Below are 13,498 nucleotides of genomic sequence, written 5' to 3' on the forward strand. Positions count from 1 at the left end.
TGAGAGAGGTTAGAGGAAGCCTGCTTCTCAGTGCTCTGCAAAGGACAAGCTGTAAGTGGACATTATCACTGTCAACAATCTGAGCTCTAAAAGAGGGAGGCTGGTCACACTACCCCACTGGAAAATTTCTTTTACTTCCAAGAGCCTCAGTTTCAGGTTGTAACAAGGATGTAATCAGTGGTGCTAATTAAACTACTTAATAGCTGGTAGGGTCTGGTCACTCTTGGAATGGATGCCCTTCCTGTGTCAGGGTTAACCTTTTAGTTGCTGAATCATGGGGACATCTGGGGGCTCTGGAGGAAGGAAAGACATGGCTGGGGTGGGAGGGAGGGCACTGTGGTGTTTGGGGAGTAGCTATTTTCTAGTTAAAACAGAAATATCTCCATATGTTATACTGGTATGCAAAAGCTAAATGTCGGCCCTGTATGTAATAATACATACATCATGTGAGTATTGTGAAGATTAAAAATGAAATCACATACGCAAAGCATATACATTCTCAAATTATAACTCATGACCACTAGTACCACCAGAACTTAAGACAGAAGGAAGTCTTACGTTAGTAGTTATGTTACATATTTTGTCCTCTTGCTCATACTTTAAATTCAGCATTCACAAACCATCAGTAAATATGCAGTGGTGATATTACAAATTAGGAGCTGTCCTGGCTAGTGACTGAGGATAGAGTGTCTGGAACCGTCACCTTCATTCTCTTTTCTCTTGCTCCTGGCTGATGAAACAAATGAGGTTGATGCTCCCGTGGTGAACTTGTATCCCATTTGGTGAGATGTTTTCCTGGACCCCTTAGCAGGAATTCTGAAGTAGTTTCTCCATTGAAACAATGTTATAATTTAGTGCTTTTTGCTGTGTTAACTTTTTTCTCTTGAATTATCAGATTTATATTCTGCAGTTAGTACTTTACTCAAAGAAAAGGACCTAGAAGATGCAAAAACATCACAATTTATTGCATTTAGAAGGTAAAGCATTTACAAAATTTTGGTGTTTTTAATGAAGCTTTTAAATCTCATACCTTATGAATCTAGGTGCTGTTGGAATGGGAGACTGGTAGTTCATCACTGAATTCTCTCTCTTATTTTGAGGTATTTCTTGGGTACGTCCAGCAGAAGGCAGTTTCTAAAGAGGGCTCTTTCTTTTTATTGGCCACACCTTGCAGCCTGTGGGATCTTAGTTCCCTGACTAGGGATCGAACCCAGGCCCTTGGCAGTGAGAATGCTGAGTCCTAACAACTGGACTGCCAGGGAATTCCCTAAAGAGGTGCTCTTTCTACCAAATATTATATTTGGTAACTCATAGGAAATCTGAGCGGAAGAAAGGGTTAAGATCAAAATTACAAAATACTTTTCCTGGAGAAAGTCCTAGAAACTTTTTTTAAAAAAAGATTTATTTATTTATTTATTTTTATTTTATTTTTGGCTGTGTCGGGTCTTAGTTGCGGCGTGCGGGCTCTTCGTTGTGGTGCGCGGGCTTCTCTCTAGTTGTGGCGTGCGGGTTTCCTCTCTCTAGTTGCGGTGCGCAGGCTCCGGAGCGCGTGGGCTCTGTAGTTTATGGTACACGGGCTCTAGTTGAGGCGAGTGAGCTCAGTAGTTGTGGCACGTGGGCTTAGTTGCCCCGTGGCATGTGGGATCTTAGTTCCCCTACCAGGGTTTGAACCTATGTCCCCTGCATTGCAAGGCAGATTCTTTACCACTGGACCACCAGGGAAGTCCCAGTCCTGGATACTTTTGATAAAATCCAGTATCTCATAATTGTTGGTAACAGAAATCCACACAAAAGAGGTTCCACTAAGGTGACCCTTGTATTTTTCTGTGTTCCAGGCAGGACTGCGACGTGATCAACACCTGCTGTTGCAAGCACTACACGGGCCGTCTAATCAAGTAAGGACAGTGCTTCCTGGATTCGCCATACTTTTGTTTGTTTTGACATTTATCACTGTAGCTGCATATTTTAAAATCTTTTTTCTCCTTTGTGAAGTCAAATGATATCTTCAATTAAATATAATATATATCCTTAGGAATTGACTATTTGGTAATCAGGGTAATAAGAAAAATAAAGAATAAAATTGTCCCTGTGGTTTCCTACCTCTAGCTTCTCCAAGATGAGTGTGGAGAATTCAGGGCAATTTTTCAAATTAGAACGTGTGTGGAATGTGTACAAGAACCTTAGCAATAGGGTGCCTACAGAGAGCACCTTAGGTGGACTTTTATCAGGGAAAAAGGAGCATAGAAAAGCCACTCTATTCACACGTAGGACAGACTAACTCACTTCTCTGGCATTTATCAATACCTACTTTTTATTAAGTGCAGAGAACCCAGAGAAGTGTAAATTACAAGAGGAGCTCCCTGTTTATTGAGGAAAGACCAAAAAAACCATGATAGGTAGCCCAACAAAGGGTTGAAAAGCATAAGTTTGGGGCCATCCAGTCTGGGTCACAGTAACTGTGATCTTGGGCAGGTAATTTCACCTTTCTATGTATGTAAAAGAGGACACTTACCCAGAATTTCCCTCATAAAGTTGTAGTAAGGTTGTAATGAAATAATATACCTAAAGCACTTACCACGGTAACTGGTATTATCACCAGCACTTATTTGATTTGCTGCTATTATTCTGATAATATAATTATTACAATAGCAATATGTGTAAGTGCTGTAAGACTTGAATTGGGGTAGTGATTAGAGAGATTGGAGAGGAGAGGATGAATTTAAAAGGGAGAGTCAATAAGATTTTCGGTAACTTTTGTAATATAAAGGCAAAGAGAGACATCAGCCTTTATGCCAAGATTTCTAACTTTGAAAAAATTCGACTGGGAAATGTCACTGAGTTTGAGGTGCTGCAGAAAGTGTAGATAGACCACAACTGAGGGAGCCTGATTTCTTGTTGACCTTTGGAGAACAAAAGTGACGTAAAGAGACTGTGGAAATAATTTTGAGAACTGGATCAGATCTGAGTAAGAGTCAATGCTTAAAGAAAATGAAATTGAGGTTTTCCCAACTCTGATGCTGTATTATTATTTTCTAACCTAGAAACCATCAGAATAGACTTGAATTTGGAGTTGGTGATAAAATTTGTTGTACCAGGAACGCGTATCTCTCAGACTTACTCCCTGAAAATACCTTCAACAGCCAACAAAATAATGAACTAAAGGCCGGTGGCGAAGACTTTAATGGTACTCCTCATGGTTTTGCTAAAAATAAGCATGACTTTGAAAGTGGTATTCGACTCTGCAATGGAGAAGTATTTTTCATAACAGAGGTAAATGATAACAGAAAAATAGTACCTTTTTACCTATGAGGGATAGATTTAGTTTTCTTTTATTGCCCGAGGATTGATTCAGAATTTAATCATATCAGAGCTGGCATTCTTCTTCTATAATTTTTTGTTAAGGATTTTTGCATCTGTGTCCATGAGGGATCTTGGTTTGTAGTTTTCTAGTGATAATCTTGTCTGGTTTTGGTGTCTGACTAATGCTGGCCTCATAAAGTGAGTTGGGAAGTGTTCCTTTCTCTTACATGTTCTGGAAGACCTTGTGAAGAAACATTTTTAATAAGTTTGAAGTGCTTGAGTAACAAAAACAAGGGACAAGTGACACACTTATTATATTTTACAAAGCATCACTTGCTTGGTTGCTGTGTAAATGTAGGAACTATAGAAGTGGTCACCTTGAATTTGTCCTCATTGTATAAATACACTTTTAAACTTACAAGTTTATTCTTTAAAATCTGTGAGGAAAAGTAAACTCTTTGCAAAAAATACATGCAGACTTACATAGTCAGTGCAAGAAGTGAAATGTATAGTCTTCAAAATAAGAAAGACAACACAGACTGTTCTCCAAAGAGTCAAATTAAGGTTAAATTTCAAGGACCAAAAACTTCCATTTGTGGTTATTAAAATATTTGGGTGTGTCTGTATTCAGTTGATGCTCAAGCATAGATTTTAAGCTTTTTGAAATTCTTAACAATTATACATGCTATTTTATTTATAAGGTGCTTGCATTTTATGTTCAACCCCAAAACAGACCTTTACAGTGTACCTATTTGAAAACATACAAAACTGTTATTTGTTTTGATGACAGGATAAAACTGATATAACTTTTGGAAAGAAAAGATTTTTGACCATTAATAATATGGCTGGCTTCGAAGTAACTGTGGATTTTAGGAAACTAATGCAATATTGTAACATAAAACATGCATGGGCAAGAACTATTCACACTTTTCAGGTAAGAATGGACTTTTATAAAGCAATTTAAATAGCTTGCCAAGATAGAGTATCTTGCATTATTTTCTTCCTAAGTTTTGTTGCTTTTATTATTTTTTTAATTAGGAAACAAAATACACAAAAGTACAGAAACTACTGTACAGACACAAATGTTTTGCACTCTCTGCTTCAGAGCTGTCTTTATTTTCTGGATCTAAGACATAGTTAAAGCCTCATCCTGCAGGCCTTCCCATGTCTCCCAGGAAGAGAGCGGTCAGGACCAGAATAACTGAATTTCCCTCTTGCTTCCGTCTCCAGTGTCACTTGGCATGGCACTCTTACTGATCTTGCCTTTATTTAAAATTTTGATATTTTGTTCATTGTGGATCTTTTTTGCTCTAAATTTTAACTTTTAAATTGTTTTCTTAAACTGAAATATAGTTGACTTACAATGTTTCAGGTGTACACAAAAGTGATTCAGTTATACGTGTAAATATATATGTATATATATTTTCAGATTCTTTTCCATTATTGATTATTACAAGATATTGAATATATCAGTAGTGCCCTGTGCGATATAGAAGGTCCTTGTTGTTTATTTTATATACAGTAGAGTGTATCTGTTAATTCAAAATCCCTAATTTATCCCTCCCCACCCCTTCCTTTCCCCCTTTGGTAACCATAAGTTTGTTTTCTATGTCTGTGAGACTGTTTCTGTTTTGTAAATAAGTTCATTTGTGTCATTTTTTTTAGATTCCACATATAAGTGATATCATATACTTGTCTTTCTCTGACTCACTTCACTTAGTATGGTAATTTCTAGGTCCATCCATGTTGCTGCAAATGGCATTATTTCATTCCTTTTTCTTTTTTTTTTTTGGCCACATCGTGCAGCTTGTGGGATCTTAGTTACCTGACTAAGGATTGAACCCAGGCCCGACAGTGAAAGCACCGAGTCCTAACCACTGGACTGCCAGGGAATTCCCTATTTCATTCTTTTTTATGGCTGAGTAGTATTCCGTTTGTGTGTGTGTGTGTGTGTGTGTGTGTGTGTGTGTGTATTATATATATATATATATACACACACACACACACACACACACACACATACATACCACGTCTTCTTTATCCATTCATGTGTCGATTCACATTTAGGTTGCTTCCATGTCTTGGCTATTGTAAGTAGTGCTGCTGTGAACATTGGGGTGCATGTATCTTTTCAAATTAGAGTTTTCTCTGGATAGATGCCCAGGAGTGAGATTGCTGGATCATATGGTAATTCTATTTTTAGTTTTAGGTTTTTTTTTTAATTTTTAAAAAATGCAAGTAACTTTATTTTTTGTCCATGCTGTGTGGCTTACGGGATCTCAGTTCCCTGACCAGGGATTGAACCCACACCCTCAGCAGTGAACGTGCAAGTCCTAACCACTGAACTGCCAGGGAATTCCCTATTTTTAGTTTTTTGAGGAACTTCTATACTGTTCTCTATAGTGGCTGCACCGATTTACATTCCCACCAACAGTGTAGGAGGGTTCCCTTTTCTCCACACCCTCTCCAGCATTTATTGTTTGTAGACTTTTTGATGATGGCCATTCTGACTGGTATGAGGTAATACCTCATTGTAGTTCTGATTTGCATTTCTCTAATAATTAGTAATGTTGAGTATCTTTTCATGTGCCTGTTGGCCATCTGTATGTCTTTGGAGAAATGTCTGTTTAGGTTTTCTGCTCATTTTTTGATTGGGTTGTTTGTTTTTTTGATATTGAGCTGTATGAGCTGTTTGTATATTTTGGAAATTAATCCCTTGTCGGTTGCATTGTTTGCAAATATTTTTTCCCAGTCCATAGGTTGTCTTTTCATTTTGTTTATGCTTTCCTTTGCTGTGCAAAAGCTTTTAAGTTTAATGAGGTCCCATTTGCTTATTTTTGCTTTTTTTTTCCATTGCTCTAGGAGATGGATCCCCAAAAATATTGCTGTGATTTATGTCAAAGAGTGTTCTGCCTATGTTTTCCTCCAGGAGTTTTAAAATATCTGGTCTTACATTTAGCTCTTTAATCTGTTTTGAGTTTATTTTTGTATATGGTGTTGGAGAATGTTCTAATTTCGTTCTTTTACATGTAGCTGTCCAGTTTTCCCAGCACCACTTATTGAAGAGACTGTCTTTTCTCCATTGTATATTCTTGCCTCTGTTGTCATAGATTAATTGACCATAAGTGCATGGGTTTATTTCTGGGCTTTCTATCCTATTGGATTGATCTGTGTCTTTTTTTGTGCCAGTACCATACTGTTTTGATGACTGTAGCTTTGTAGTGTAGTCTGAAGTCAGGGAGCATGATTCCTTCAGCTCCAGTCTTCTTTCTCAAACTTGTTTTGGCTATTTTGGGTTTTTGTGTTTCTATACGAATTAAAAAATTTTTTGTTCCAGTTCTGTGATAAATGTCACAAATGTCAAATTACCAAATGCTGGTAATTTGATAGAGATTACATTGACTCAGTAGATTGCCTTGGGTAATATGGTCATTTTAACAATATTGATTCAATCCAAGAACATGGTATATTTTTCCATCTGTTTGTGTCGTCTTCAATTTCTCTCATCAGTGTCTTACAGTTTTTGGAGTACAGGTATTCTGCCTCCTTTTTAGTCCTAGGTATTTTATTCTTTCTGAAGTGGTTATAAATGGAATTGTTTCCTAATTTCTCTTTCTGATAGTTTACTGTTAGTGTATAGAAATGTAACAGATTTCCATATATTAATTTTGTGTCCTGCAGCTTTACTGAATTCATTGATGAGTTCTAGTAGCTTTCTGGTGGCATCTTTAGGATTTTCTATGTATACTATTATGTCATTTGCAAATAATAGCAGTCTTACTTTTTCCTTTTCAATTTGGATTGCTTTTATTTGTTTTTCTTCTCTGATGCTGTGGCTAGGACTTCCAAAACTATGTTTAATGAAAGTGACGAGGGTGGGTATCCTTGTCTTGTTCCTGATCTTAGAGGGAATGCTTTCAGCTTTTCACCGTTGAGTATGATGTTAGCTTTGGGTTTGTCATATATGGCCTTTATTATGTTGAGTTATGTTCCCTTTGTGCCCACTTTCTGGAGTTTTTTATTTTTTTAAATTTATTTATCTTGATTGCTGAGTTTCTTGGTGTCCTCTTAAGTTTTGTACCCAAAGCAACTGGCTCATTTGCCCTCCCCTCATCCCAGGCCTTCCCACCCTCCTCAGAGGTGATTTCTGACTTGAATTTGTCTGTTCATATAGAAACAAGGTAACCAAGTTTTACATAAATGGTATTGTATTGATTATATATATATTTACAACTTCTTTTTTATTTATTTAACCAACTTTATTGGGGTATAATTTACAAACACATTTTAATTACAAAGTGGGATGGGTTTTGATAAATGTATCCCCTTCCTCTACCCTTGTGAGGTAATTACTTTTGGTTTGGGAATAATTTTAGATTTATGGAAGAGTTGGGAAGTTAGTACAGAGAGTTCCCGTGTACCCTTCACCCAGCTTTCCCTAATATTAGCATCTTATATAACTATGGTATATTTGTCAAAACTAAGAAACTACTATTGGTACAGTACTATCAACTAAAAAATACACTTTATTTTGATTTCACCAGTTTGTCCATTAATGTCCTTTTTCTGTTCCAGAATCTTATTCTGGACACCACATTGCATTTGCTGCAACTTGCTTTTCAATTTTATTTTAATATTTTTTAATTCTCACAAGTTATTTGTGGCTCTGTTATTTATCTCATTGTTTTGAACTCCTCTCTCTGCCATTGTGTTGTTTTGGTGACAAGGCTGCATCCACTTTCTTTCTTTTTTAATATAAATTTATTTTAATTATTTATTTTTGGCTGCGTTGGGTCTTTGTTGCTGTGTGTGGGCTTTCTCTAGTTGAGATGAGCGGGGGCTACTCTTCATTGCAGTGCGTGGGCTTCTCATTGTGGTGGCTTCTCTTGTTGCGGAGCACAGGCTCTAGGAGTGCAGGCTTCAGTAGTTGTGGCTCACAGGCTCACTAGTTGTGGCGCACGGGCTTACTTGCTCCGCGGCATGTGGGAACCTCCCAGACCAGGGCTTGAACCTGTGTCCCCTGCATTGGCAGGTGGATTCTTAACCACTGCACCACCAGGGAAGCCCCCACTTTCATTTTTATGTAGAAAATTTTATAGGTTAGACTATATCCTCTAATAGTAGGCAAACATTAATTAGCATAGGGTTTTTTTTCCAAAGTGGATGGTGTTTTATTTATTAACTTACCCCACCTCAGTTCCAGAAAGAATTTGAAATGGCTTACAAAAAGTGCCCACAGTTGAGCATGATTTTTAAAATATAAAGAAATGCATGTCAGGGACTTCCCTGGTGGTGCAGTGGTTAAGAATCCGCCTGCCAATGCAGGGGACACTGGTTTGAGCCCTGGTCTGGGAAGATCCCACATGTCGCAGAGCAACTAAGCCCGTGCGCCACAGCTACTGAGCCTGTGTTCTAGGCGCCGCAAGCCACAACTACTGAGCCCACGTGGCACAACTACTGAAGACTGCACGCCTACAGCCCATGCCCCGTTACAAGAGAAGCCACCACAATGAGAAGCCCACGCACCACAATGAAAAGTAGCCCCCACTCACTGCAGCTAGGGAAAGCCCTTGTGCAGCAATGAAGACCCAACGCAGCCAAAAATAAATAAATTTATTTAAAAAGAAAAATGCATGTCAAGTGGAAAATAAAGTTAAACATGATAAAAGGATTACTGCCAAGAGTGGATTGAATGCTGATGTGCATATTGTCCTATTTGCGTGTTAGTGTAGACTGCAGATTCAGCTTTTAAGTTCCCTTAAGGCCAAAGTTCCCAAAGCGAAGAGAGAAGCAGTCAGTTGACTCTGTCTACTAGGTTAAAGTAAATGAACAAACAAACAGTTGTTGAGAAGGGCAAATATTCCTAGCTGTGAGATCTGGGAGAAATTTCTCCCCTGGATTTTTATGATGGGGACTCTTCTGGAAACTCATATTCTTCAATTTTGGGAAATTTTCTTAAATAATTTCATTATCTCATCCTCAGATTTCTCTGATTTTTCTTTCTAGAACTTCTCCTGTATGGATATTGGACCTCCAGAACTGGTTACCTGAATTTCTTATCAGCTCTCCTATTTTCCAACTCATTAATGTTTTGCTCTATTGATTTCTTCAGATTTATAATCCAGTTTTTCTGTTGCATTTCTAGACAAATAAGTAGTGAAGGGTTTTTATTACTACTGGGTGGAGATTGGAGTAGATATCTTGGAATGTTCTTTTCATTGAATCTGGCTCTTATTTCATGGTTGAAATAATGTCTCTTACCTCTGAGAACATTTGTGATTGTTGTCTTCTATCAGTATAGTTTGTTCTTCAAGTTCAGTTGAGCTCAACAAAAATGTATTGAGTCAGACTCTCTTCTCTGTGCTTGGTAATAGGTCAGTCCATGAAGCAGTCAATGATACTTGACATTATGAGGATTATATTTGGTAAGGAAGAGGATAGAGACAGATGTAATTGAAAAAAATAAGTAAACTATGTATTATGTGAGAAGGTGGTAAATGCTATGGAAAAGGGGTGGGGGTGAGGTGCAGTTGTAATTTTAAATAAGTGGTCAGGGTAGGCCTCACTGACAAGGTGGCATCTGAGCAAAGATTTGAAGGAGGTCATGAAGTTAAACCATGTGAATATCTGGGACAAGAGCATTCTAGGTAGAGAGAATAGCCAAGGCCAAAGTTCTAAGGTGGGAGAGGCTGTCCAGCAGGTTTGAGAAACAGGAACAGCAAGGAGGCCAGTGTGGGAGAGTGACAGGAGATGAGGTTAGAGGAATGATGTGGGCCAGGTCACCTCCTGGGGCCTTCTAGGACTGTGTTGTCCAATACGGTAGGCAAATCTGGTCCACCACCTGTTTTGGTAGATACATTTTTATTGAAACCCAGTCCCACATTCAGTTACATACTGGTTATGGCTTCCCTTGCACTACAAAGGAAGAACAGAGTGGTTGCCATAGAGACCATCCGGCCTACAAAGCTTAAAATACTGATGCTTTGACCCTTCACAGAAAAAGTTTTTTGACCCCCACTCTAAGGTCCATATAGACTTTCAGATTCTAGGTCCACAAACTCATGAAGGGCATTAATGGTTTGTGTCTATTCGTACCAGTTGTTGAGTTTTAGAACAAATTTACAGAAGTAAATAAAACTTGCCTCCTTTAAGAAGTTGGACAGTTCTTAATGATTTGAGGAAGATTTAAGGACATGGGCAAATGATTAATAGCAGGTTGTGAGGTGAAGGTAGGTGTGCATGTCCCACTTTCGGAGGACGGCTTTGGCTGACAGTCTAATTTTTATCCTCATTCACTCCATGAGACACCTGATAAAGAACAGTGAGCAAGACAGATGTGGTCCTGCCTTCACAGAGCTTACAGTCCAGTGAGGAGTACAGTTAAGAAGGCAGTTGGTGACAGTCCAGTCAGGTAAAAATACTGTGATAGAGGAAGTGCAGGGCGCTGGAAAGTACATGGATGAGGCAGCTACTCCGGAAGCAGGCCAGATGGAGGCCAGGGACTGGGGAGCACAGGCAGGATCACAAGCAAGTTCTTTGTGCTTGAGGGAGCCTGGCTCATGGGAAGGAAGGGGGAAAGGCCAAGGCTGGCTCTTGAAGGGCTGTAGGAGCCATATTAAGGAGTTAGGACTTTTTTTTTGAGAGCCTGGGAGCCATTAATGGGTTTTAAGCGGAATCTGATGTGACTAGATTTGCATTTGACAAATAGCACTGTGGCTGCTATCTGTGAGGACAGTGTATTGCAGTAAATGTGGGTACAGGGAGACTGATTATGAGGCTATTAGATTTTTCTCAGTGATATTTAATTGATGATTAAGAACTCAGTTAAGTTTAGGTAGACGTTTACCTGTTTACAAAAATACAGTGTAAAGTATAAAGTCCATGGGGGCATGGGGGGATGGTGCTGTATATCTAGCTAATGTGTTTAACATTTGTAGAATTAAGTATCATTTACATTCATTGCTGAGATTCAGCAGCATTGGAAGGAAGTATTTATCAAACTTTTATAATCTGAAGAGTTGGTTTAAACTCTCTGTGTCCAGCAAGGTAGAAGTGCTTGGTATGTACAAGGTTTTGTTTTTAGTGCAGATGTGTATTTTCTACGTGCCTCGTCTTGTTGTTTGTCTCCCCACAATTCCTCTTTCAGGCAGAGGAATGTGGGAGCGTTGGGAGAGAGAATGGCTCCAACCCCTTCTTAGTTTATATTGGCACTGAAAATACAGGGACTAAGAATAACCACAATTTGTTATTGTTTTCTTGAAATTGTTTTCTCACAGTTACACTGTGACATTGGGCATTTTTCTTGCCTGTAGTATAGTTCTTGGTTTGTTACACCCAAGAAACAAAGGGTCGTCATTCTCTTTTGTCTTATCTTGATAAGAGGAATACATGGTTCAACATTGGAAAAATACGGAAAGTAGGAAAAAAAAATCATCCATAGGCCCTCTGTTTGGAAACAGACTGGTTAAATTTTCGGTAGGATTCCCTTCTTGCTTTGTGATTTACTTTGTTTTTGTTACATCTTTATGTGCACTTCGTATTTTTGATCAGAGTAATTTTATTTTGTGTTACATGGTTGTGATCTTTTTTTTATATATATCAAGTTTTTAAAATTTTGTTATATTTTAAAGCATATCTGATGTTTGTAACATATATAGATACATGATATAGAAAAATAAATATATACATATATATATGTATCTATTTCCTATCATTAGATATTTCAGGTCTCTGTTTTTTGTTACGTAAGTAACAGTGGAGTAAGACATCTATACATAAAGCCCATACAGCCGTTTCAAATTCTTTTATTAAGGGAGATTTAGCACTGCGTGCAGTTTAAAGTTTATTGCTGGGTTTCTACATGCCAGTTTTGGATCTATGACACCCAAACTTAGCAGCGTAATTAGAAAATGGGAATTCCAGGATAATGAATAAAATGGAACCCATCAGATGCATTCATTTGAATACTCTGGCCAGGTAGAATGCTCTTGAGAGCACTTTGAGGACTTGTCTCCTTTCTGCCTTTGTAGACTCTCCAGAGACATGAACCCATTATGCAGTATTAAATCTCCTTCGTGCATTATTTCCCCTCAGGGGTCGGAGGAGAAGACAGTCGTGTATGTGGTTGGGAAGGCGGGCCGCCAGCACTGGCAGCACGTGTACACAGCGGTGACCCGGGGCCGCTGCAGAGTATACGTCATTGCAGAAGAGTCTCAGCTTCGGAGCGCAATTATGAAAAACAGTGTTCCCAGAAAAACTCGTTTAAAACATTTTTTGCAAAACAAGCTCTCCGAGAGCTGTGCATCTCCAGCAGAGTTTGCATCCCCATCAAAGAGCTCTGAAGACAGCAGGAGACCCAGCACACGTCCATCAGCATCCCCGCTCCCTACAGCCACAGATGACAGGGTGACAGATTATGTCCCCAGAAGGAGGGCCTCTGTGGCTGATGACACGCTGTTTGCCTTTGCTGAAGGATGGAAATTATCTTCATCTGATGAAGTGCATACAATTGAGGATCCATCACAGTCGAGAGGGTCCAAAAGAACATGTTGCATGAATGCCACTGCAAGTCCAAACAAAATTCTTATGGTAGGACTGATGTTCAGGTTTTATTTAAATATTGCTGGCCTCAGTGTGCTTATAAATGACTGCGTATTTTTGTTAATGCCACATAGTGCTGCAGGACTTAAAAAACAAGTGTTCCCGTCACCTCTGTCCCATTTCCTCTCTATTTCTATATATCCTGGTGGATCTTAGCTTGATCTTGGCTGGATGTTTCTCCCTCTGCTTGAGGCTAGCACTCTGGACAGCGTCAGTGGACTGGTGGAGGCGGCATGCCAGGAGAAACTTCCTAGTCTTTCTGCATCTTCTTTCCTCGTCTTCCTCATCACCTTCCCCTTCCTTTCGCAGGCCATGGTCCCATTTTTATCCCCACAGCTCCATTGAAGTGGCTGGTGCCAGTCATCTTCTTATCAACTTCAGAGGCCTTTTCTTAGGTCTCATTCTGGACTTTTCCCCCCGACAGTTAACATTTTTTTTTTTTTTTTTTTGCCATACGCAGACCTCTCACTGTTGTGGCCTCTCCCGTTGCAGAGCACAGGCTCTGGACGCGCAGGCTCAGTGGCCATGGCTCACAGGCCCAGCCTCTCCACAGCATGAGGGATCTTCCCGGACCGGGGCACGAACCCGTGTCCCCTGC

At 39.2% G+C, this 13,498-nt stretch overlaps 1 protein-coding gene across 2 annotated transcripts in view; it reads left to right on the forward strand.

Annotated features, from left to right (window-relative positions):
* The window catches only part of HELB (DNA helicase B), a 53,003-nt gene that overhangs the window by 23,405 nt on the left and 16,100 nt on the right, over positions 1–13,498 (forward strand). Inside the window, exons 8-12 of one of the 2 annotated variants that reach the window (XM_067697255.1) lie at positions 896–977; positions 1,836–1,895; positions 3,042–3,270; positions 4,091–4,234; positions 12,394–12,888. In XM_067697255.1, coding sequence (XP_067553356.1) covers positions 896–977; positions 1,836–1,895; positions 3,042–3,270; positions 4,091–4,234; positions 12,394–12,888 — 1,010 coding nt within the window. The remainder of the gene's footprint in view (positions 1–895; positions 978–1,835; positions 1,896–3,041; positions 3,271–4,090; positions 4,235–12,393; positions 12,889–13,498) is intronic. The other variant, XM_067697256.1, reaches the window with a different exon arrangement.

The sequence above is a fragment of the Pseudorca crassidens genome, chromosome 11, assembly GCF_039906515.1.
Source record: "Pseudorca crassidens isolate mPseCra1 chromosome 11, mPseCra1.hap1, whole genome shotgun sequence".
NCBI lineage: Eukaryota > Metazoa > Chordata > Mammalia > Artiodactyla > Delphinidae > Pseudorca > Pseudorca crassidens.